At 42.3% G+C, this 23,957-nt stretch overlaps 3 protein-coding genes across 19 annotated transcripts in view; 2 read left to right on the top strand and 1 right to left on the bottom strand.

Moving 5' to 3' along the window:
• Window positions 1–273: 273 nt before the first annotated feature.
• On the top strand, window positions 274–2,532 carry dnlz (DNL-type zinc finger). Its single transcript, XM_074616799.1, has 3 exons — window positions 274–733; window positions 883–1,022; window positions 2,304–2,532. The coding sequence occupies exons 1-3, from the start codon at window positions 353–355 to the stop codon at window positions 2,455–2,457; spliced, it is 675 nt and encodes a 224-aa protein (XP_074472900.1). The 5' UTR covers window positions 274–352; the 3' UTR covers window positions 2,458–2,532.
• Window positions 2,533–3,355: 823 nt separating this feature from the next.
• On the top strand, window positions 3,356–7,106 carry uck1 (uridine-cytidine kinase 1). The gene is made up of 7 exons (XM_074616798.1): window positions 3,356–3,553; window positions 4,637–4,796; window positions 5,256–5,352; window positions 5,476–5,618; window positions 5,698–5,792; window positions 5,870–5,918; window positions 5,995–7,106. Exons 1-7 carry the CDS (start codon window positions 3,464–3,466, stop codon window positions 6,186–6,188), a joined length of 828 nt encoding a protein of 275 aa, XP_074472899.1. The 5' UTR covers window positions 3,356–3,463; the 3' UTR covers window positions 6,189–7,106.
• Window positions 7,107–7,164: 58 nt separating this feature from the next.
• rapgef1b (Rap guanine nucleotide exchange factor (GEF) 1b) overlaps window positions 7,165–23,957 on the bottom strand; it is a 54,360-nt gene continuing 37,567 nt past the window's right edge. For 9 of the 17 annotated variants that reach the window (XM_074616779.1, XM_074616783.1, XM_074616777.1 and 6 more), the window contains 16 exons: window positions 21,294–21,455; window positions 17,863–18,009; window positions 16,670–16,762; window positions 15,659–15,744; window positions 14,512–14,617; window positions 13,728–13,803; window positions 12,652–12,736; window positions 12,275–12,367; window positions 10,529–10,714; window positions 10,241–10,325; window positions 10,036–10,130; window positions 9,846–9,924; window positions 9,075–9,176; window positions 8,846–8,943; window positions 8,632–8,760; window positions 7,165–8,378 (listed from right to left, as the gene is read on the bottom strand). In XM_074616779.1, the coding sequence (XP_074472880.1) occupies window positions 8,228–8,378; window positions 8,632–8,760; window positions 8,846–8,943; window positions 9,075–9,176; window positions 9,846–9,924; window positions 10,036–10,130; window positions 10,241–10,325; window positions 10,529–10,714; window positions 12,275–12,367; window positions 12,652–12,736; window positions 13,728–13,803; window positions 14,512–14,617; window positions 15,659–15,744; window positions 16,670–16,762; window positions 17,863–18,009; window positions 21,294–21,455 (1,773 nt within the window). In that variant the 3' untranslated portion in view covers window positions 7,165–8,227. The remainder of the gene's footprint in view (window positions 8,379–8,631; window positions 8,761–8,845; window positions 8,944–9,074; window positions 9,177–9,845; window positions 9,925–10,035; window positions 10,131–10,240; window positions 10,326–10,528; window positions 10,715–12,274; window positions 12,368–12,651; window positions 12,737–13,727; window positions 13,804–14,511; window positions 14,618–15,658; window positions 15,745–16,669; window positions 16,763–17,862; window positions 18,010–21,293; window positions 21,456–23,957) is intronic. The other 8 variants (XM_074616791.1, XM_074616787.1, XM_074616788.1 and 5 more) reach the window with 3 other exon arrangements.

The following is a 23,957-nucleotide window of genomic DNA, read 5'->3' as shown; positions in this document are numbered from 1 at the left end:
GAGTTGCCAGAGGAGTTCAATGTCCATTCATTTTAAGTATTTTCAGAGGTCAAGAAAATGTACTTCCTTTAAAATATTGAGAGACTTTACAGCTTTTTGTTTTTTTGACATTTTCAAGTAAGGTGCCCTACTGCTTGAGTTCAACAAGAAACCGAAGTCAGGCCATTTCGATTTGTGGATATGGAATTTACCAAGAATAATCAGAAGCTGAATGATATAGGTAATGATGCTATCCACACCATGTGTATATAAAGTTTATTTTGAAAATACCAGCATGTTTGACGTCATCAGTCCGAGACAAACTACATGTTGATGAAGTCGTTAGTAACGTTCCTTGAAAACATCACATGTCATGTCGGTTTTGCATAAATGTTTGAATATTTTACCTTCATCGGGTTCTTCGAGGAACATGCTGACTGTCAGCCGGTTGTTCCGGTGTCATCACAGCCGCTCAGCACCGTCTGGACTCGGTGTTGTTGGACTCAGCTGTCGTCCTCCTCCAGGATCACAGAGCTCCACAGCAGCAGCAGTCAGGTCGGGGCTTCTCTCCTCCAGGTCGGGGCTTCTCTCCTCCTCCTCACAGGACTGGCGTAGTTTCCACATGTTGTTACCTGCTGACAGATGTGCAGCTCGTCTCAGCAGTCACAGAGGATTCTCCACTTCACCTATTATCAGAAGCGACGCTATTGGAAAGATCCAGTCAACACATTATCAGCTGGTCTACACATGCAAGGTACCATCAGTGTTGAGAAACATTGCTATTATTGCTGTGTTTGATTCAGCTTTTCATTTTGAAACCAAAAAAACAAAACATTTTGGTTGTTGTCCTGCTGTGTTGTTTGAGTCACATTACCTGACATGCAGGCTGTGTCATTTCTGCAGGTTTGCTCCACCAGGTCCAAGCAGAAGATATCCAAGCAGGCTTATCACAAAGGTGTTGTCATAGTGACATGTTCCGGATGTAAGAATCACCACATCATAGCTGATAACCTCAGCTGGTTCTCTGACCTGGAAGGGAAGAGGTAGGTTGGTTGGTTGGTTGGTTGGTTGGTTGTGGTTGATTGGTAGGTTAATTGTGGTAGGTTGGTTGGTTGTGGTTGGTTGGTTGGTTGGTTGGTTGGTTGTGGTTGATTGGTAGGTTAATTGTGGTAGGTTGGTTGGTTGTGGTTGGTTGGTTGGTTTTGGTTGGTTGGTTGGTTGGTTGGTTAGTTGGACTTCTGAACATAAACCAGAATATGTCATTGATTCATAACAACATCTAAAACAGAACCATTAAAATATCAGTAGTTGAGAGTTAAAAAACCCTTATGTATCAACTGTTTTTATTTTTTGTGTGTGTTTTTTTTTTATACATAAGAAGAAACATTTTTAACAAGAGACCCTTAAATTCGGTTAATGAAGAATGGTGACTGAGCGGAACACTTATAAGTCGTTAGTGCACTCTGGTGGACAAATTCTATAATGGCAACCTGAAACATATGAGTTTTTGGTCTACAATTTAACACCTCTTTTAAAAGAAAAGTTAAGGTGAGACAGGTGGTGAAGTAAAGTGGAACATTCACTTTAATAGGGATGCACTGATCTGACTTTTTCAGTCTCGATACCGATAATGATACCTGGGCTTTGGGTATCGGCCGATACCGAGTACTGATCTGATACCAGTGTTTAAGTAATAAGCTGTATGCTTCACTGTGTGGAAGTCACTGGGATCATTCTGTTATGTGTAAGGCAACATCAGGCTTGACTTTAACATTGCTTTACTAACTTTGTAAAACAAAATGTAACAAATACATTTACTGAATTGTTATGTATTATTAAAATAATAATTTGTACACCTGCAACTTGGCAATCTTCAAAATTATTAGGAATTACAATTCAAGTGTAAACCCTTTTAATGTAGCAACAAATTGATCAAAATTTAAACAGAAATTAAAATTCCAGTATATAATGTATATTGTATTGAACATAGAATTAAGTTGAATAGATCGGCTCCATTATCACCGATACCGATCCAGCTATTTGAGTCAGTATCGGCTCGATATCCGATCCGGTATAAGTGCATCCCTACACTTTATTGGGCGGTGTGAGGTGAGGCAGATCCGAAATTTTGGTTTGGACTAAGGGTGCACGTTTCCAGGTAAATGGAAATCACAAATTACTGGTTAAGTTGACAAGCAACACCTCTGCAACATGTCTCAAGGGGCACAAGCTGTCCAAAACACACAAGAGAAATTGACATAATTTATTTACCAATAACTGTGTGTAATGTATATTTATATGTGCTGTGTTGCTTTACCCTTTAGAAACATCGAGGAAATCCTTGCTGCCAAAGGAGAGACTGTGAAGAGGATTGAAGGAAGTGCTGCTTTCGAGATAGTGGTGGATGAATCTATCAAAGACGAGTCACAACGTGGGGAAAACACAGAGAGATCAGACAACGACCCAGACAAAAAATAATGCTGCGTTTGTACTGCATATGTATATTGCAAGATGTTTCTATTTAATTCCATAATAAACACAAATATTTCTTAATTGCTAATGTATTTGTTGTCATGGATTCTGAGATAAGCTTTTTAATAGCATGGGATATAACTATAATCCCAATTTACTGATCGCAAATGAAACAGTCAAAGGCACGTACTCATATAAATCATCCATGATGGAGAATGACTCCCACCCCTATGCAGGACACCATCTCAGCACTGGAGAGCTCCTTCAGCGACAGGCTGCTCCACCCAAAGTGTGTGAAGGAGCGTTATCACAGGTCCTTCCTTCCTGCAGCTGTCAGACTCCACAACCAGCACTGCTCCCAGTAGACCACTTGCACTTACACACCAAAAAACGGACAATAACCTGATATTTTCAGGTGGAATTTCATTCATTCTCACTGTGCAATATCAGTTTCCACTTGTGCAATTTTGTTAAGTCTTTTTATTGTCAATACTGTATATACTGCTCCTATTTTTAATACTTCCTTCTATTTAAATGGTTCATATTTTGTTACACTTTGTTTAGCTCTTTTTTTTTTACTGTGTTAGCTGATGCATCTTGTTTTTTGCATTATCCCCTTTGCTGCTGTACACTGCTAATTTCCCCACTGCTGGATTAATAGAGGAATATCTTATTTTATCTTATCTTAAAACTATTCATACTAAAATGTTCTAACTATAACCAAATGTATTCAGAATTATCAGATTGTATGTGCAAATAACTGATATTATATATATAGGAAATACTTAATCATAATCTATATAAATATTGAATGCAGTTTCGCTCCTAATGTAGTTATTAATCTTATTTGTATGTGAACTAACGCGAGAACTAACGCGATCTCACGCGAGTGCTGTTTTGACAGTTTTGGAGCTCGTTAGTTCTCGCGAGAACTGCTTGTTGTTATTGATAGCATAGCTAACACTCACAGATATCTAGATATCTGCAGTCTGTCTGAACTTGTTGGACTGAGATGGAGGTTTTCGGAGCTCTAGACGAGTCAGAGAGACCACGGAATAGTCCTTTCCTAATAGGAGTCAGCGGAGGAACCGCCAGCGGCAAGGTCAGTCCTTCTTCAGACAGAAAGCTCCGGAAATTAGCATCCCTGAGTAGCTTAGCTTAGTGTGCTAGCAGCTAAGCTAACACTTATCAAAGCAGCTGGCACGCCCCCCTCTACTCAGATCACATTTACTCTACTTTATCTCATTAAAAGACTTGAAAAGTCATACCACATCTGCTCTGCTAATATTTACTATCATCATACCAACACTTCTGTGACGTTTTAGCACCAAAAGAGCTTCATACAGCTGGCTGATGTAAGGACTTAGCAATCCCCTCAATGCCTGTCTAAGGCAAGGTAGCTTTATCTGTAGAGCACATTTCAGCAACAGGGCAATTCAAAGTGCTCTACATAAACATCCAATAACATTGCGACAAAGTGCAAAAGAACATTAAGACATAATTAAAACAGTTATAAAAACATTAAAGATTAGAAAATAAAAAAAAGCTAAAAATAAAAGCTAGAATAGAAGCTAAAATAGAGTATAACACACACGAGTTAAAAGCTATAGTGCAGTATATAAGATCATTATCTGGTTTAATAAAAGGCAGCAGCAGCAAACAGGAAAGTTTTAAGTTTCGATTTAAAAGAAGTGAGAGTTGGAGCTGGTCCTGCAGGTTTCTGGGAGCTTGTTCCAGATATTTGGTGCATAAAAACTGAACACTTCTTCTGCATGTTTAGTTTTGACTCTGGGGGACACTAAGCAGACCTGATCCAGATGAACCTGAGAGGTCTGGATGGTTCATAACGTAGCAGAAGATCAGAAATGTATTTTGGCGCTAAACCATTTAGTGCTTTGTAAACCAGCAGGAGTGTTTTGAAATCAAATCTCTGAGAGACAGGGAGCCAGTGTGTGTTGTTATTATATATATATCTTGTCTTAATTGTTTGTTTGTAGTCATATTATTTCTTTATATTAATCTTGTCTCTAGGTGGAGGCTTCAGATAAGCCCAGTGTTTTTTTTTGCCTCTTCCTGCACTGTATATTATTTATTTTTTTTGTTATGTTGTATAGTCTTAATTTGTGCCAAACAAATAAACATACCTACCAATAACGTTGAGTAAAAAGAAGTTTTCTGCACACAGTCAACAGTTTGCGCAAAGATCATGGAGCTGGTGGGCCAGAACAAGGTGGACCACCGCCAGAGGAAGGTGGCGATCATAAGCCAGGACAGCTTCTACAGAGTCCTGACACCGGAGCAAAAGGCCAAAGCACTGAAGGGCCAGTACAACTTCGATCACCCAGGTAGGCCATGGCTGCAGAGTGGTCTATTTCCTATCCTATTCCCTGCACAAGAGCACACACCTGATGTGTGATTAGACCCACCTGTGATATCAAACCAACACCAATCCTAATAAGGAGTTACTTGTTTTTGCATGCTGTTAAATATAATTATGCTGTTTTCTTCAGAGGTTATTTTGTTGTGGATGAAACATGTTTTTATTAATATAATGTCACCTGGAATTTCTGGAATTTGTCAAACTGCAGTGACAAAGACATTTGACAACGACAGGGGATTCTGCAGTTCAAGAAAAACTTGTTCTTTTTACCGACTCTGCACTAACATCTGTCTAGTTGTGATATGCAATTCTGCAAAACACACATGCTGCATAGAAGCCCTATTTCTTATACAGTATATTGTTTACATGCTGAATGCACTGCATGCATTTTAAAATTCGACTGTTTCTGTTTAATGTGTTGCAGAGGCGTTTGACACCGAGTTAATGTACAGAACCTTGAAGGACATTGCGGAGGGAAAGGTGGTTGAAGTGCCAACGTATGACTTTGTCACACATTCCAGGTAGGAAGGATGTATTTCACATGGATTCAACCTTAATGACAAATCTCCTTTTTCAGTTTTTCCCCAGAACTAATAATTGTCATCAACATTGCCTCTGTATGCACACTGTGTTCATATTTCCAGGTTGGACAACAGGATCACAGTTTACCCAGCGGACGTGGTCCTCTTTGAGGGGATCCTGGTCTTCTACCCCCAGAAAGTGCGCGATATGTTTCACATGAAGCTCTTTGTGGACACCGATTCAGACGTCAGACTGTCTCGCAGAGGTACGAGTGTCTCCGTCGCACACAATATTCCAGATGTTGCCACGAAGTATATTAATCGTTCGACTTCACTTTCCTGTAGTTCTGCGAGACATGACCAGAGGGAGAGACCTGGAGCAGATTCTCACGCAGTACACAACATTTGTCAAGCCTGCTTTTGAAGAGTTTTGTTTGCCTGTAAGTATGATAGTTATCACTGACTGTGCTTATTTTTCTTGTGTCACCAAACCTTAAGACATCTTGTCCTCTCTCAGACAAAGAAGTATGTCGATGTCATCATTCCAAGAGGAGTTGACAATATGGGTAAGTATTTTTTCCTAATTATTATTAATTACTAATTTCTCCAACATGAATGCTTGACATCTCCGTCTCTCACCAGTGGCCATCAACCTCATAGTGCAGCACATCCAGGACATACTGAGCGGTGACATCTGCAAGTGGCAGCGTGCGTCCATGAACAGCCATGCGCGAGGCTTCAAACGGGCCATTTCGGAGCCTGGCGACCTGCAGAACGGAGCCGCTAATCCTTCAGGAAAGAGGGTCCTGCTGGAGCCAAGCTGTCGGCCTCACTGAGACCCTGTGGGTGGATGGACGTGTCCAGACTGTGAATATGAGCTCTGAGCTGCGACTGATTTGTGCGGGACGGCTCGGCTACTGTGGTGCCGGACTCACCCTTCTGCAGCATTTTTAAATATCCACAATTGCACTGAGCAAACATTCAGTACTGCAACCTCTCCATAATTTCACTGTAATTATTGGTGCAAAAATAGGTTTTGCTTTTCACATGTAACAGTCTTCCATGAGTGTTTGACTTTTCAGCGTGAACTGTGGTCAGATGACCATGTGTTACTGAGATGTAGGGTAATATAGTTGAGGGTAGGAAGTGTTATTTAAATGTTTATGTTAAGTCATGCTTTTGCACTTTGACCTTATATTTATATCTGCTTTTTTGTTGAGTTTTTTGAGAGTCTATCTAAATTATATTCGCACTAACTTTCCCTGTTTGTTTTGACTTATTTAGAGTTGTTCTGATACCGATACCAGTATCGGAAAGGCATCCGATACGGCCCAAAATTTGGTATCGGTGAGTACGCCAGTTTATCCACTGATCCGATACCATACCATAATTTATTAATCCAGAAAAAAAAGGGAAATCAATTCTTCTCCGTCGCTCCAAAACAGTAGCCTTCACTGTGCTGTGGTACTGGATGTATCATGGCTTCCACTGGCAACTACTGTTTTAAAGCAGTGATGAAGAACTGATTGCAGGTAGTTTGTCACAGCTGTTTGTCACATGTATCGGAGTCGGTATCGGAACATCTCTAAACTTATTTTAATAAAAAATGAGGCCACATGGCTGCGTGGTGTATTCATGTCACACCTAGATTGTTATAGAGTGCTTCCTTCTACTTACATACAGTTGAATACATGCCTTAAGTTTTTAAAATTAATTTTCCACTGACCATTCTGTATAACAATAAATGATAACGTTTAAGTCTTATTTGAGTTTTGACAGTGAAAATGAAGCTTCTGACCAACACAGTGTGTATAGAAACAGAGCTGTTTGTTTTATTGGAGGTTGAGAGCACAGTGTGATGTGTTGGTTTTGACCATTATCCAAAAAAAGGAATCAAAATGATTTACTACAGCACATTTTGGAATGACAAACACACAAGTCACCGAGGACTTCAGTCGCACACAGACACTCTTTCACGCACCGACATGACTGGGACATGATTGTGATTGCCTGATGGTTCTCTACACTTGAACACGGCACACAATGATTCAGTATGACATACATAGATCACAGCATCTTTAGTAATTTATCTTTTTTGTGTTTTTTGCTTTGCTTTTTTTTAGTGCACATACGTATGGCACTTTGGGAGAAGCTAAGCTCTTCTCATAAGCATAAACATCCTTTTTAAGAACAAAAGGAGCACTGTATATAATACATGTCATAACCATACATGATTCTTACACAAAATGTTTCAAAACAAACTCATAGGTTCCAGTCTCTGATGGTCATCCTCTCTTCCGAGTTCAGATCCCCTCGCGCCCCCAAAAGCAGATTTCTCGGGTGTGCTTGCCTGCGTGTTGACGTCACAGTTCAGGGCAGGCCAGCCGGCGAGGTTCTGCTGTTTGAGGGGAGTCGAAGAGAGGGTTGCAGAAGATGACCAACAAATGGCACATACATGAAGGAAGAGGAAGGAGCAACTTGGAGAGTAATGGACCATTCAGCTCAATCTCACACACACGCAACAGCTCCACTCTAAAACAGAGAGCCCAGGGAGCAGACTTTGGTTATTTCCGTAGCGTCTCCCTGTCCGCTCTGTGTGGTTCTTCGCTCCTCCTTGGCACCCTCTCGTTTCCGCTGAATCTCTGCCCGTCTCAACGCCGGGAGCCACAGTAATCCCAATTATAATCTCCCAGAGCGGCAGAGCTCTTTGTAAACCTCGGCCACGCTTCAGTCGTCTCTATAGTTTGTTCTGCGTCCCCCACAATGAGTCTCCCATTAGCTCCAGCGCGTAGCTTCCATTCTCTCAGTCTGTAGTAAAGTGGAGTTAGTGTCATGAAGCACAGTTGGAGGTCAGTCTCGGAGGCCCCGCGGCGCCCTAGGTCTTCTCCTCGCGTTCAGTCTTGCGCCTGGTGATGTTCCTGGGCTTGATCTTCAGCGACAGCTCCCACAGGGCCTCCTCCGCCAGGTGGTCGCTGAAGTCGTTGAAGAAGCAGACGATGTCTTCGTTGCGCTTCAGCTCATAATGCCTGAGACGGGGGAAGAGGCGGACGTTTTGATTAATGCATGTAATTCATTATAGCGAGGAAAACAAACAGCCCGGGTGGAGGTGCCAGCGATGCTTTATGATATTAAAATTTAATGAAAAACAAAGTAAGCACCCCTTGTATTTCCTGCCAAAACAAATGATGACATTTATGACTGTGATTGATGTTCACAAAGCCTTCTAATGATATATCAAGATCACGCGCATCTTTTCATCATACTCTAAATGGATCTTACACTTGCTGGAAGCGCCGCATGCTGTCCAGGATGTTGAACTGCTGCCAGCGTTTGGAGAAATTGACCTTCCCGTCAATGAGGTCAGGGTTCCCCAGGTGGACGAAGGTCAAGTCCTGTAGTATGAGACCCCTGAAAGAACGAGGAGTCGTGTTAAGTCGTGGCTCTTGGCTAAAAAAAGCATTATGAGTATGAGTTCAAGTGTTCATTCGCTTACAGGTACGGGATGCATGGAGGCTCCACCTCAGACAGAGCAGCTCTGTACGCTCTGAAGGAGGAGGAGCTGTCAATCAACGTGCAATATTCCTCCAATCCCTGAGGAAAGAAGAAGGTGTGATGTGAGAGAAAAGTGATGATACTTAGATGTGTAGAGGCTAAACCATCTTTAGATGTCTCTCCTTTCATACATGCTGATTGGTATCATGGTAACCTCACAGTCCTCTCACCTCTGAGGTCTGTTTCTGCCACTCTAATCTCCTGATGGGCGCCGAGTCCAAGGCGGACAGTATTGCCAGGTAGGAGTTGAAATTGTTCAACTTTCTTAAGTGCTGTAATGAGAGATTTGTATAAATGTTAACAGCGTTAAACAACAAGGAAATTAACATGACAATTAGGATCTTTAAAGGGATAGTTTGGGTGTTTTGAAGTGGGGTTGTATGAGGTACTTATCCAGAGTCAGTGAACACAGAGGTTGCTGGTCTACCACTGTCTCGATCGGTTAGTTTGTTTTTGTTATTGTGTGATTTTGGTGAATCCGAAACTAACCAAAGTCACACAATAACACAAACAAACTAACCGATTGAGGCAGCGGTAGACCAGCAACCCCTGTGTTCTGTGAGGGGAAATTACAGTTTTTTTCCCAATGGAGTCTGGTGGATTTGGTGAGAGCATACAGTAGATGGATACAACGGCCTCAGTTTCCCGTCAGAACAGCAAAGTAAAGCAGTGAAAATATTCTAAATATAGCGTACACTTAACCTGATATTGATTTTTTTTAGGTGAGCCTTTCTTTTGGGTGGCTAAAATACGTTTTGCTGCCGGCCCCGTCCACGGCAGTACATTGCTTTGGTTACGTACGATAACTCCTGTCTGCTTCTCCAAGCTGGGGGCGTGCTGACCGTCATTTACTGTAGATAATACACTGATTATGGATAAGTACCTCATACAACCCCACTTCAAAACACCAGAACTATCCCTTTAAGTCTAAGGTGACTAACCTTCATTATCTTGATGAACTTGAGAAGCAGCTTCTCTCTGTCTTGGGCTTTCTCCTGCTGAATTATCAAAGAGCGGACCCTACAGGATAGAGAGAAATAAACAGAATGGTGTCAACAAGATAAGAAGAGACAGCCAGGAATACAAAGAACAGAGAGTGAGATGTGACAGCATGACGTTTTTTGGTCTTACCAATAGCTCATGTTGTTAAAGTGCTCTGTGAACTGAGTCAGGTTGGGACTCTTCTCCTCATTCTGCTCCTTGGCCCAGAGCAGCACCTCGGGAATCTGAAGACAACGGGAAAGAGTTCAAGTTGGGGTCGACTCCGCGGAGCTCAAAACACAATCAATGTCAACACACACCGGGAGGACGGACTGACAGAAAGAAGCCACTGTACCTCAATCTTATAGAAGAGCTCAGCATCAAGAAGCGTGAGCTGATCAGCGATCTCATGACTGCGGAAGTCGTGGAGAGTTCCGGGCCTGTTGGGGACACACAAGCGTTCAACTTTACAGTCCATTGTGGTGATTCCTTGTGGTGCAATGTTTTACTGAAAGTCTGGTCATGTTGTAAAATAAAAATGAACCCAAGAGTTTGAATTTGATTTTGTTATGAATACTAAGTCAAACTTTAAAAGTGCTTTCACCAAGTCTCAGAGAAAGCCAACCCTTGACCCCCACAGTACCTTGCAGAGACCCCTCGGGCAGCGAGCGGCTTGAGGGAGTTAGTGTAACGCAGCAGCTTCCTCTGCTCCACCTTATCCAGGATGTTCTTACGGAGCACACGGGCGAGGCTGAGCTCGCCGTTGCACACCAGCGTGAACACCAGGTCCATCAGCTGTTTCAAGATGTCCTCCGTCAGCTCCACCAAGCTGGAGGAAGAGGAGGAGAAGGGAATTATTACATTTTTGCGATGGGGGGTTGTTGATGATCAGACGTGCACGTTCATGAACATAACGCGTCAATTAAAAGGGAGATTTGGAACAAAAAGAGAGAGATCTTCGGATATTCTTGCAGAAATGGGGACATATTTTCTGTTTATAGCTGTCGGCGGAACAATAAAAGGAAAGCTCTTAGGATGAGTGAGCTCAAATAAACATTTTATAAGGCTGTGATTCACTGTCTGTAGGGTAATGGGACTGAAGAATTGCGTTTGTCATTATATCCCAGCATCAAATCAATCATTCATGATGTACACGATGCCAACAGGTGTCAATAACCAGCTTTTCTTACTGTAGCACACTGGTTGCCAACATTTCTGACTGCCGATCCGTCTCACAGGTTGATCGTGTCTATTATGGTTAGCAAGCTTTTTAAAGAAATGTGCGGCAAAGAAATATGAGGAACAATATAATATTTCTGCTGCACAAATTATGATTATTTTTCTGACTTACTGTGAAAAAACTTGATAATATTACTGTACCTCTTAAACTGCTCGCAACTCAGACTATGGAGGACCACAAGAGTCACGGAAATAGTAACTGTAATTGTACAGTAAAAATATGAATTCATCTTTTTTTTATTATTAATATTTCATTTGTAAATTCTTTCATAACTCTTCTTTTTATTGGCCATTAAAATATCAAATAATGAATTACTTTGTAATTTAGTCCATTTATTCATAGATTAATAAATACATTTGTAAAAAATAAATAAAAGATGAATTCCTATTTTTATTGTACAATAAGTTACTATTTCCGTGACTCTTGTGGTCCTCCATAGTCTGAGTTGCGAGCAGTTTCAGAGGTACAGTAATATTATCAAGTGTTTCACAGTACGTCAGAAAAATAATCATAATTTGTGCAGCAGAAATATTATATTTTTCCTCATATTTCTTGGTCATGCGGTACATTTGGTGCACATTTCTTTAAAAAGCTTGCTTACATGCAAAACCAAACCGTTTTTAACCCTCATCCTACCAACTGGGGTCCCATATTTCACAGGTGCTTTATTATATCATTCAATTTTTTCATGACTTTGTCAATCAGTTTGTTCTTAATGACTTCATATCATTGTTTTCTGTTTTAATTAGTGCTTCTTAAATAATAATTTTAATAAATTTTAAAATTTTAAAAATAAACACTTGGCGTCTTAGGGGACCAAAGTCAAAAGCACCCAATTGCTGCCAATACAGTTCTATTGCTCCATCAATTTTCTTTTTACACAATATGCAAATGAACTAATTAATTACATAACTAATAAAGTTTTGAGAAGTTAACATTTTGCTATGATGGTTTGTTTCTAACAGTAGTTTATTCTTTCGGTATTTGGTTGGTAGTCCTTGAGGCGTTAAAGCACTAGCAATATCCGTGTTTCTAAACTTCTTACACATGCTTTTATTCATGAATTCACTGAGAGACCCAAGTTTCCTCTCCATGTACTTGGAAAAACATATTTCCCTGAGGAGGTACAACCACAGACTGACTACTCACCACAGCTCATCCACCACACGAACCAGCACAAAGAACGTGTTCTTGCTGACTCGCTTCTTGAAGGTGTCCGGACTGTGGCAGAAACTGGTGTATGTGCTTTGTGGTCAAGGGACAAAGACAACAATAATGTAGAATACTGTAATAATTCAGCTGTAATATATCACTACTGTAAAGACATACGATCACAAAAAGCCCCGGTAGTAATGGAGAGGATTAGGGTTGTACTGGAGGTCTCCATCTATGAATGTTTTGGAAGAGCTGAATGAGAGCAAACAAGTTTTCTTGGTAAATAAGGATTAAAAAAGAAAAACAGCCTTCTGCCATCTAAACAGCGATTAAAGCTCAGAGTGACATGTTGAGCGATTTGAAAAGGATATCTGTAGTGTAGCTTCTTAATGAGGTCCTCGGGGGTTATAAACGTCCTATACGTAGTCAGAAAGGCTTCACAGTACAAAACAAGATCTGTCAAAGCAAAAAACAGAAGAAAAGAAAACAACATATTTCAGTTGAAGTGCAGCCAGAGCTCCCAATTAACCGAAAACACATCATCAAATGTGAAGGCTACGAACCCGACATGCATACTGACACACTGAGAGACTTTTTTAAAATGCTACTCAGATGATTAGAAAAGTAATTACCAGAGCTGTCAAAGTTCAAATTTCTTTTAACGCCAACAATTTCTTTAACGCATTAACTTGTGATTTTTAAGGTTGTAGCGGGCTCCGTTTTAAAGCTAGAGTGAAGATACTGATATGAAAACCATGTCATACTAGCTCGTTGCGAAGGAGGTTAAATAACGCTCCAAACTTACACTACATTTTGGTGAGGAGAAACTGGCACAGCCATTTTCAAAGGGGTCCCTTGACCTCTGACCTCCAGATATGTGAATGAAAATGGGTTCTATGGGTACCCACGAGTCTCCCCTTTACAGACATGCCCACTTTATGATAATCACATGCAGTTTGGGGCAAGTCATAGTCAAATCAGCACACTGACACACTGACAGCTGTTGTTGCCTGTTGGGCTGCAGTTTGCCATGTTATGATTTGAGCATATTTTTTATGCTAAATGCAGTACCTGTGAGGGTTTCTGGACAATATTTGTCATTGTTTTGTGTTGTTAATTGATTTCCAATAATAAATATATACATACATTTGCATAAGGCAGCATATTTGCCCACTCCCATGTTGACAAGAGGATTAAATACTAATTAAATGTGCGATTAATCACGATTAAATATCTTAATCGATTGACAGCCCTAGTAATTACAAATCGGTCAAACTACAGAATCACACTACACAAATAAAAATAAATCTGTCTTTGAATAGAAAATGATTGCAGGTCTTTCACGGCAGCAAAACAAAGTTGCACCGGTGACCCAGAAGCCCAGTAACACACTGAGCTGTACACAACAAACACGCAGGGGTGAGTCTTAATGTGTTCTGTACTGTACCTTTGCGGTCTGTTTCTGTAGCGTGGACTAATAGAATATCTCCCGATCCAGCACGAACGTCAGGGCCGTCGTCACTCTGGAGAGAGAGAAAATTCAAGAGAGCAAACGAGGCGCAAAGAATTAGAGAAAAATGAACAAAAGATGGAGAGAGATTGAAAGCGGGGAGAGGAAATGAGTGGTTCGGGGTTGATGAGGGGTGATGCAGTCTAGCCCAAAATGTAGCTTGCACCTTTCCTTTCTACTGCCTGTTTTTCCCCTCCTCTGAACAGCCCCCACCTCTCCCTGTCCTGCACCAGCTCCTCTGATGACGAAGAAAAAAGTCAGACCTGTGTATGATAAAAGCCCCACCACTGCAATATGTCTTCTGTAACAGCTCTAGATGTCATGGCAGGCTATGAATCTCCCCTCCTACCAGCTCTGATCCCTCCCCATCTCATTTTGTAAATCACTGCTGTCACATTGCCCCTAACCTTGCAGAGTGGAGCATTTTCACACATCTGTCTATCAGACTGCACCACGCAGGATAAAGGAGGAGGAGGAGGAGGAGGCGGAGGAGCAGGGCGGTTGGTCGATTTCAGCTCTGCAATTTCAGATGCTCCACTCCAGAGGGCAGCAATGGCTACCGGTGATCTGATTTCATATCTGAGTGACTCACAGTGACCTTTAGCCTGCGCTGGACTAACAGAATAAAATGTGTTTAGTATGCTGCTGCTGCTGCTGCACACCTCTGTCACAGCGGATTTCTAAAAGCAGTACACGGGGTCAGCAGTGGCGGTTGTCTTACCTCTTGTTTTAGTGTTATCCTGCTCATAATCTCCTTGTGGTCGATGAGGGAGAGCTCGTCCACGTCTTCCTCATCGCTCCCAGCCGACTCTGTCGACTTCTGCCTCCTAAAACAAACACACACACACAAAACGGTCATCAGCACAGAAACACTCAAAACTTTCTGAGATGCACAGTGACTACAGCTGTGTCCAACGGCATTCAGGAGCTGAAACGTTGATAATCGATTCATTGTTTCAGTCATTTTTCAAGCAAAAATGGCAAAAATTCAAAACATCAAATCCTCAAATGTGAGGTTTGATGTTTTTATTTGTCATGTATGATGGTACATTTAATATCTTTGGGTTTTGGACTGTTTCTGAATTTATCATCTTGGGCTCAGGAAAATAAAAGTGGGTGTTTTACACACATTTTAGAGAAAACGATTGACGAAATAATCTGCAGCTTAATCAATTTAATAATCATTAGTTGTAGCACTACTGCATAGCACTAATTCTAAGCAAGTTTTAAGTATGTAGTGTGTTCACACTGTAAAAAGTGACAACATATAGTAGACCCAAAACTGTCTGTCTCACTATTCTCCCACAATGCAATGCACAAAGGGAATGGAGAAGCTGATCACAGCTGGAAAAAAGAGAATTATGAATGGTGGTGAAACAGCTCCAGGAACAATAACTACAAAAAAAAAAAAACTATTTAAAATATATATTATTTTTTTTTCTTAAAGTTTAACTGAAATTGCATTTTTGTCTGCTATAGCATACATGTCTGCTGTGTAAATCACTTCACACATCACACTACTTCCACTCCTCTCAGTTGTCTTTCATTCTCATCTCAAGGTAACGTTATAGACATTAACTTTATGATGATAATGCAGAGAAATCGCAACTGTGTCATATCTTTGGACCTTTTCTTTGACCTCTGTTGCTACAGCAGGGCAACAGCTTTGGGTCTACGTTTACTTCCTGTCAGCTTAACAAACATTACAACAGGAAATACAAAGGAACCCATTTAGAATATTGATGTTGTCAAGTTTGAAAAGGTCTATACTAACTTCAGAACCAGTACACTATTAGTATGGTACATACTGTACACAGGTAGCATGCAGGTGTATATCATTTCTAGGATGTTAACATTCGGACCCTTACCTTTCCTTGTCCAGAGCCTCTTTGCTGTTGGTGGATGGCATCTGAGGGGCGGGGTCCTGTAGTACATCGTCAGCTGTGATTGTTTCCTGATCACGGTGGGAAAAGCAACAATCAACATGTGTGCTGTAGGTTACATCGGAACAACATGGAGGAATGGTTCCATGCAGTGACAGAAGGGCTGGCTATTGATGAGATCGTATGGACCACCAGTGCATGCAACACTCTTGGTGGAAGGGAGGATGGATGCTTTGTAGGAAATGTTTGTACCACTATGTTGATGCTATGTTGATGGGTAAAAATGCAGCTTTTCCTCAATATGAGCGAGGAGAAACCCAACAGGTGAGACCCAAAACAGAAAGACACCAGAGGGTAGAACTCATACACACTGAAACTGCCCCCAAACGACAAGTACAATCACACACACCCATCAATCTTTTGCTCTCGCTTACATTTGCACACACCTAAAATACACCCTCAATGTACACGCTGGCTCAAAGGAATACAACCACACACGCTGTAAAACATGCACAGGGTGCACATAAGCAGTTATGGGGGAATGTTATTGGAAAATTGAAACCCGCTGAACCATTGAGAGTCCCTTTGGAGCAGCGACATGTCAGGTGTTAGATCGGAACAGGGTTAAATGCTCGTTACAGATGAAGCGCAGCCAGAGAGGCGGCAGTCGCCAGCCAGCCAGTCAGAACAACATACACATGGACATCTTCTCCACAGACACCAACCACAGCACAGAAGTCCCTGGCAGGCAAACCCCGTGAACCTGAAGTCATGCTCACTTAGGTTCGGCTACATTCACATTCCATTTCAGTGCCATCAGTTCGAGAGATGAATCAATAGGAGCCGCTCGCTGTAACGGATGAATGATATCTGCCAGTCAGACAGGTCTCCTTTACTTCAAATTCCCTCGCCGCATTTGAAATTGATTCATATTCCTGAAGTGATGGGACGTGTAAATGGAATTGACCTTTCACCCCGAGGCGGTCAGCTACTTACTCTGAGGGAGAGAGGCAGCTCCCCATTGGCCTGGCTGGATGAGTACAAGTTGACGTACTCCCCCTCCCCACCCTCGTCATTTGCGCTCTCGCTCTACGGGAAAAGAGGAGGTACACAAACCCAGGCGTGAGGGAGCGGAGAGGGGCACAGAGTGTTTTTGCTAACAGACGTCAAGTGACAATATGTGGCTAAGGAGGAGAGAAAGCGGCGAGCCAAGGTTTGGTATTGAACAGCGAGCGGCGTGTTCTCCAGCTCAGCGTCATCATGACCACCAGGCGGCACTGGAGTGCATCATTTGTAAAGGGAATAGTATTGACTGGCAAAAAAAGAACATGCAGTGCAACATGCTCTACTGGGATTCTTTTAAGACCAGTAATCAGACAGCAGAGCGGGGGCGGAGCAAGACGTTGTTGTAAACATTCGGGGCTCAGCCCAAAACCTAGGGAGTTCTGGGGGCATCTTCCTCCACTGGGGAGATTTCAGCTCTCAGATTTTTCCCCCCATTTATGGCAGCTATATGTTCTATTTGTCAAGCCTTTTGAGATAATATAATGGGTAAAAATCTGGTTGGGAAAAAACATTGATGTATAAAGAGAACTGGAGGCGGGCCCCCGTTTATTCCTATGAAAGTTGCTCAGTTAGACTTTAACAACGAGTATAAAAGTACCCGGATCTTCCGGCGATCTTACGCATCCATTGGGCCCATAGAGCAGCAGCAGTAGCGTTTCCTTTAACCCCGCCTCCCCACCCTCGCTCCAGTGTGAGGTGGTCTCATTGTTTTGGTCCGCACCAAAGTACAATTACTGCGTTCACAACCCGCCCAAACAAATCGAACCAGAGTTCAATTAAAACGGACTAAATGTTGTCTTGTGAAAGTGCCCTTAAAAACCTAAAAGTTTCGGGGCTTTTCAGAAAACATTCGGGGCCGGAACCCTCGAAGCCACCGCCCCCGCTCCGCCCCCGCTCCGCCCCTGCAGCAGACAGATTGTGGGCAGTGATAAAGACAACAAGATGCCGCTAAGTGAATGAGTCACTGTATTATCATCTGGGCAACAAAACTGAACACTAAACTGTTGTAATCTAACACCAATCTGCCAAGGGGAAGGGCGCCAGGGTCACATTTTATCATTCGTCTTCGAGAGCCGCTTCATAGAAGCATCCTGCTATCGAACATCTATCCTGTGTAAGCTCACCGCTGAGGTGTGGAGAGAGTCAGTGAGAGAAGACTCAGAAGGAAGACAGACAGCCACAGAGCCCATTGAGCCAGCCAGGGAACCGTTGGGCCCGCCCCCGCTACCATCCAGAATGGTGGCATTGGTCAAGGCAACCTGGTCCAAGCTCTGTGATTGGTGGAAAGAAGGAAAGCAAGGAAAAGAAAGAAGAAATAAAAATAAAAGACAGGACTAAGAGATCAGAGAGGTGAAGACAGAGCAGGTAGGAAAAAGAAGCTGAACAAGAGGAAGCAGTGTTTCATTCTCCAACACCTCCATTAAGCCTGGACCCGGAGAGTGATGTGCCTGAACATGAAATGCACTGCAACACACACACATACACCCAACAAAAACTGGGACCACTGGCAACAGACACATCTCCAGAGAGATAACATGGAAGATGGCAAGACGGAAATATTTAACAGGGAAACAAATCTACAAAGTAGCATCAACTCTGAGTGTGTTTGTGTGTTTAGTAGGGCTGTCAAAGTTAACGTGATAATAACTCATTAACACAAATTTGTTTTAACGGCACTAATTTCTTTAACACATTAACACTATTCGGTCTTTCGGAGGTTGAAGAAGGCTCATTTTTAAAAGGTAGTGAAGATACTAGTATCATACCAAACTAGAAAACCTAACCATGTCATACTAACTTGTCAGGAAGGACGCTATATACCGCTCCGAATTTGCCCACTCCCATGTTGATAAGAGTATTAAATATTGGACAAATCTCCCTTTAAGGTACATTTTGAACTGATAAAAAAATTTACTTGCGATTAATCACAATTAATCATGGACAATCATGCAGTTAATCGTAATTAAATATTTCAATCGATTGTCAGCCCTAGCTTTTAGGCGAGAGATGTCTTAACAATGTCCATGAGTGTGCGGCCAGCTGAGGAGATGCCTGTCTGCAGAGGAGGTAGTGGTAACCTGTTTTAACATGTTGCACATCTCAGCTCCGTTTCAGCATACCAGCACAGAGCTGTGCATACACGGATCACCGATAAACACCGCACACACTCGGCCACATACACACAGATGCGCGCACATGTTGTTCATGCACAGACACGCAGGATCAGCGGGAAAAATCAAGGCCTCTCACTCTCCTCTTTTTTTCGTGGCAGCAGTCTTAAAAATACTGTCTGTACTAACATCCGCAACACACACACACACACACAGGAAGGGAGACACTTACATTAAAATAAACTACTGGCTATTTCTTTTCTTTTCCACTCAACATATGCAAAGCAGCTTTCCCAGCATGCCTTGCCTACCCCCCCCCCCCCCCACCCCCCAAAACATCATGCCCCAAGGAGTTGAGGAATGCAAACATTCCACAGAAACAGACAAATGGGAGGTGTGGAAGTGCGTGTGCATTTGGGGGTGGGAGGAGGTTACAGCATGGCGGTGAAGATAGGAGAAAAAAGTAGAGTAGAGTGTGGACAGCGACTGACGCTGGAGGAAGAAAAAAAGACGAGGAGGAGAGGAAAGAAGAGGAGCAGAAAACAGGCGGAATGTGTTTTCCATCAGGTCCATCTGGGGCTGCATTCCATACTGGAGATATCCTGAGGGAGATCCATACCGTGCCTTAGGGTGCCACGCACACCATGGGGTCATCATGGGTCAACCAACCCAAAAAGACTGACCTAACCACTGACACATATAGCAAGGTCTGCCAGCTGGGTCAGGCCTTAAGTTACTGGAATATAGCATTGATTATAGAGATGTTCCAATATCATTTTTTCCAAGCTCAGTTTTAAAGCTAGATCATCATATGAAACTAGAAAACCTAAGGAATCCATTGGTACCAACCATGTCATACTAGCTTGTTGGGAAGGAGGTTAAATAACGCTCCTAACAAAATATTGGCGAGGAAAAACTGTCCATTTTCAAAGGGGTCCCTTGACCTCTGACCTCAAGATATGTGAATGAAAATGGGTTCTATGGGTACCCACGAGTCTCCCCTTTACAGGCACGCATGCAGTTTGGGGCAAGTCATAGTCAAGTCAGCACACTGACACACTGACAGCTGTTGTTGCCTGTTGGGCTGCAGTTTGCCATATTATGATTTGAGCATATTTGTTTATGCTAAATGCAGTACCTGTGAGGGTTTCTGGACAATATTTGTCATTGTTTTGTGTTGTTAATTGATTTTCAGTAATAAATATATACATACATTTGCATAAAGTAAGAATATTTTCCCACTCCCATGTTGATAAGAGGATTAAATTATTGACAAATCTCCCTTTAAGTTACATTTTGAATAGATAAAAAAATGTGTGATTAATTTGCAATTAATCTTGATCAACAATGGACAATCATGTGATTAATTGCAATTAAATATTTTAATTGATTGACAGTCATATTATTATTTTCATTTAGCAGCTGTTTACTACTGACCATGTATGGATGTGATATGATTACTATCTTTGTCGTATGGCCTGGCTCAGGTTAAACCCTTTTGTAAAACATTAACAGATTTTCTATTGTGAAATATTGCCAAATGGCTGATATTTTCCTCCCTCTGACTACCGTTACATTCTCCACTAGCACCGCACTGTTGTTGTTTGTTATTGTCACGTCACAAACTATCAGCAGTCAGTTCTTCTTCGCTGCTCTAAAACAGTAGTTGCCAGGGACAGCCATGATACATCCAGTGCGACACCACAGTGAAGGCTACTGTTTTGGAGCAGCAAATGAGAATTGATTTCCAGTTATATAAGTTTTTCTGGGTTAATAAATGATGGTATCGAATCGGTGCATAGACTGGCGTACTCGCCGATACCCAATCCCGAATTTTGGGCAGTATTGGAAGCATTTCCGATACTGGTATTGGTATCGGAACAACTCTAATTGATTAACCACAAGCTAATTCATTAACTGTTGATGGTTGAAATGTTCCAGACAGACCAACAAAAGGGCTATGTATTGTTGCCTCTTGTGATATTTGAATGCTCCAGACACACAACTCACTGACTGTATCTCTGAGGCGAACGGAAAAGAGGGAAAGGGCCAAATAATTACCTGTCATGTGGAGGAATGCTTCAGTGCAACACACACACACACACACACATAGCTAGCCAGAGGTAACAAATAACTGCACACACTCACAACCACGCAAAGCACACATTAATAATATCATATCTAAAAAACACACAGCAAAACAACAAATGCACACATGGATGGGGTGGATGAACAAAACCACACAGCAACCAAACCACGGGCCTTGAGGGGTCGGCCCCATCAGAAGCCTCAAAGGGGGGGGCAAGGGGTAGATAAACAGACTGCATCACAGATGGAGCACACACAGGTCAAGCCGCCCCCAGACCAGTCCAGGACCACACAGCACCCACACCGGCGTGAGAGGGATGGAGGTGGAGGGATGGGGTTTAAAAGACCTGACTCACCGTGGGTGTGGTCAAAGAAGCTTGGCCAATCAGGTAGGAGTTAGAAACGGACATGGTGAGGCCCAGCCCAGAGCCTGCCTCCTCCAGGGCCGCTACAGACGGCTGGAGGTGGCAGGAGAGAGAAGAGGAGGAGGAGGAAGAGGGGGAGGAAGAGTGGGAGGCCTGAGAAGGAAACAAAGAGGAAGAAAGAAAGGTAGGAAAGAAAGTGAGTGAGGGGGGTTAAGAAAGGCAAAGAGGGGTGTTAAGGGAGAAAAAAAAGAAAAGAGGGGACAGTTGATTACACTAGTAAGCAAAGAGCGAATGAGAGCAGATTTAAACAAAGTCGAGCAGCAGAGTAGTGAAATCCAAGTGGTGGAAGCTGAGGAGGATTCTGGTAGCTCAGCTGAGAAGCATCATCTTACTGACTGTGGAAGTAAATACTGGACAGACTACCGCTGTTGAAATGTTACTACGTTTAAAGGGGAACACCACCTAAATGAAGAATTACAATATGATATTTCCAATTGCCTAGTTAAGTTCAATCAAGTTATGTGACACGTACAGGTTACACACATACACGTCTACTGTGGTAGTCTATTAAACTTTCTTTTAATACCCTGAGCTTTAAGGGCTCTCCAGAAACCAGGCCAACTACAACACGTTCTAAACAGGGCCAATATGATCCGCTCTGGGTTTGTTTTTTTCGCCCAGCAGATGAAATGACTTTTTTTTTTTTTTTTTTTGCAAAGCCGTGTAAAGTCGCCAAAGCGTGTAAGCCTGGAACATGGGTTTATGGAGGAGGCAAACCGGCTTATTCCACTGGGCCACGAGCTCATCAAGTCCAAAACATGAGGCCAGATTAGGCCCTGCGGCAGGAGCAGAGATGAATGCAGTTCGACTGTACGCTCGGACAAAAGAATGATAAAAATAAAAAGCTGAGCACGGGGCTCCAAATACACAGTTGTGGTGGCAGAGAGAGGACAATGGACAAAGACTCTGAGGTGGCCTGGGTAGACTGCCACTCAGCCACTGAGTCAATTTTCTTTACTGGGCTATGATACTGTACATCCAGCTATACCCTGGAGAAGACCGCCATCTGTTTACTGTCCACAATGTACTGTCTTCATTACTACACTTTTTTAGGCCAACCAACCACACTTCAGTTTGTCATCTTCAAATATGTATACCAGGCATTAGTGAAGGAAAATAGACTAGTGTGTATCTTTGTGAGAACACCACGTCTCATACTGTATGTGACAATCTGGTAAACCACAGACCATCTACTCAACATGCAATGTTTAGCTGCTTGTGTAGCTCTACGGTTTATTTTAACCTGGCGTATTTCCCATAAATGTGGCTATTGTGACTTTATAGGTCGTTAACCCCCACCCCCCCCCAACATGGCTACTCCAGGGGGCTACTAAAAATCATGTTTAAAGCTGCAGGAGGCTCACACAACTATTGGGCAACTCCGGGGTCTGAAAAGTGAAGCCAATACAGAAGTGCGTTAAACATGAGTTTATGGTCTCAATCGCTAGTTTCAAGTCTTCTTCAATACAGCATGATGTTCATTTAGTAAATGATGGTCCCATTTAGAGTCAAATAGACCATAAAGCAGGGGATGCTTTAGGGCGTGGCAACCTTGTGATTGACAGGTCGCTACTACGGCGTTGTTTGATCTGAGAGTTGACCGCGTTTTCGTCTTCAACTTTAACCCTTTCACAGTGCGTTTTCAGTTCATGAAAGTTAATTATGACATTTTGGTCACCTAAAAATATTATATTCAGTGTTTGGTTGTACTTAGCTCCACCTTTTTGTGTCACTTCTGGTTGCAAAAAACCAAGGTGGCAGCCAAAATGCCGAACTCGAGGCTTCAGAATAGCAGTCCACAAACCGACGTCACGGTGACTACGTCCACGTCTTATATACAGTCTACGCACGCAACTTCCCCGAATATACGTTGTTATGTGCGAGTTCTCGTTTCCCTGAATCTCTACAATGGGACTGGGGAGTGCAAAGTTAGCATGACCCATAGATTCACAATGGTCACATTTATGGCAAATATGCCAGGTTGAAATATACCACATTAAAGTCAAAGTATTTCTCCGTAACATTAAGTATTCATGGCTGCATGAGCAACGTTAAAGTTAAAAAACATCTTTAGGTACTATTTATGTTTATGGCTGTGTCTGAAATCGCACACTATACACTACATACCCAATACGTGTACTATCGCTCAACAAACTTTTGTGTGAATAAACAGTAGTATGTATCTTTTCAGACGCACTGAGCTTTAATTTACATCGTCGCTTCCTGAGAGCCTCCTTGCCGGTCGGAGACGCGTAGCCACGGTAACTCATACCAACCTCATGTGACCAAAATGATGATTTGTGATAATCATAAAGTCTACTTTTTAAATATATATTACGCCTAGCAAAGTGATATCTTATACTTAAAGTTAAACTGACGCATTATTGATGTGACAGAGCTGTCAGTCAACGTCTGTCAATTCACATACTATTGGTTTCATACCAAGGTTTCAAACATACTAAAAAATCTCACAAACTGTTTTAGCGTACTAAATAAAATGTTAGTATGGAATTTCATATGCTCGCTGCAAAACTGTGACTGGTGCACAGAAGTAGTGTCATCCCCCTTCACCCACTTCAAACCAGTGAGAAGAGC

Source organism: Sebastes fasciatus, chromosome 19 (assembly GCF_043250625.1).
Source record: "Sebastes fasciatus isolate fSebFas1 chromosome 19, fSebFas1.pri, whole genome shotgun sequence".
Lineage (NCBI taxonomy): Eukaryota > Metazoa > Chordata > Actinopteri > Perciformes > Sebastidae > Sebastes > Sebastes fasciatus.
This window is presented reverse-complemented; position numbering and strand designations above follow the sequence as displayed.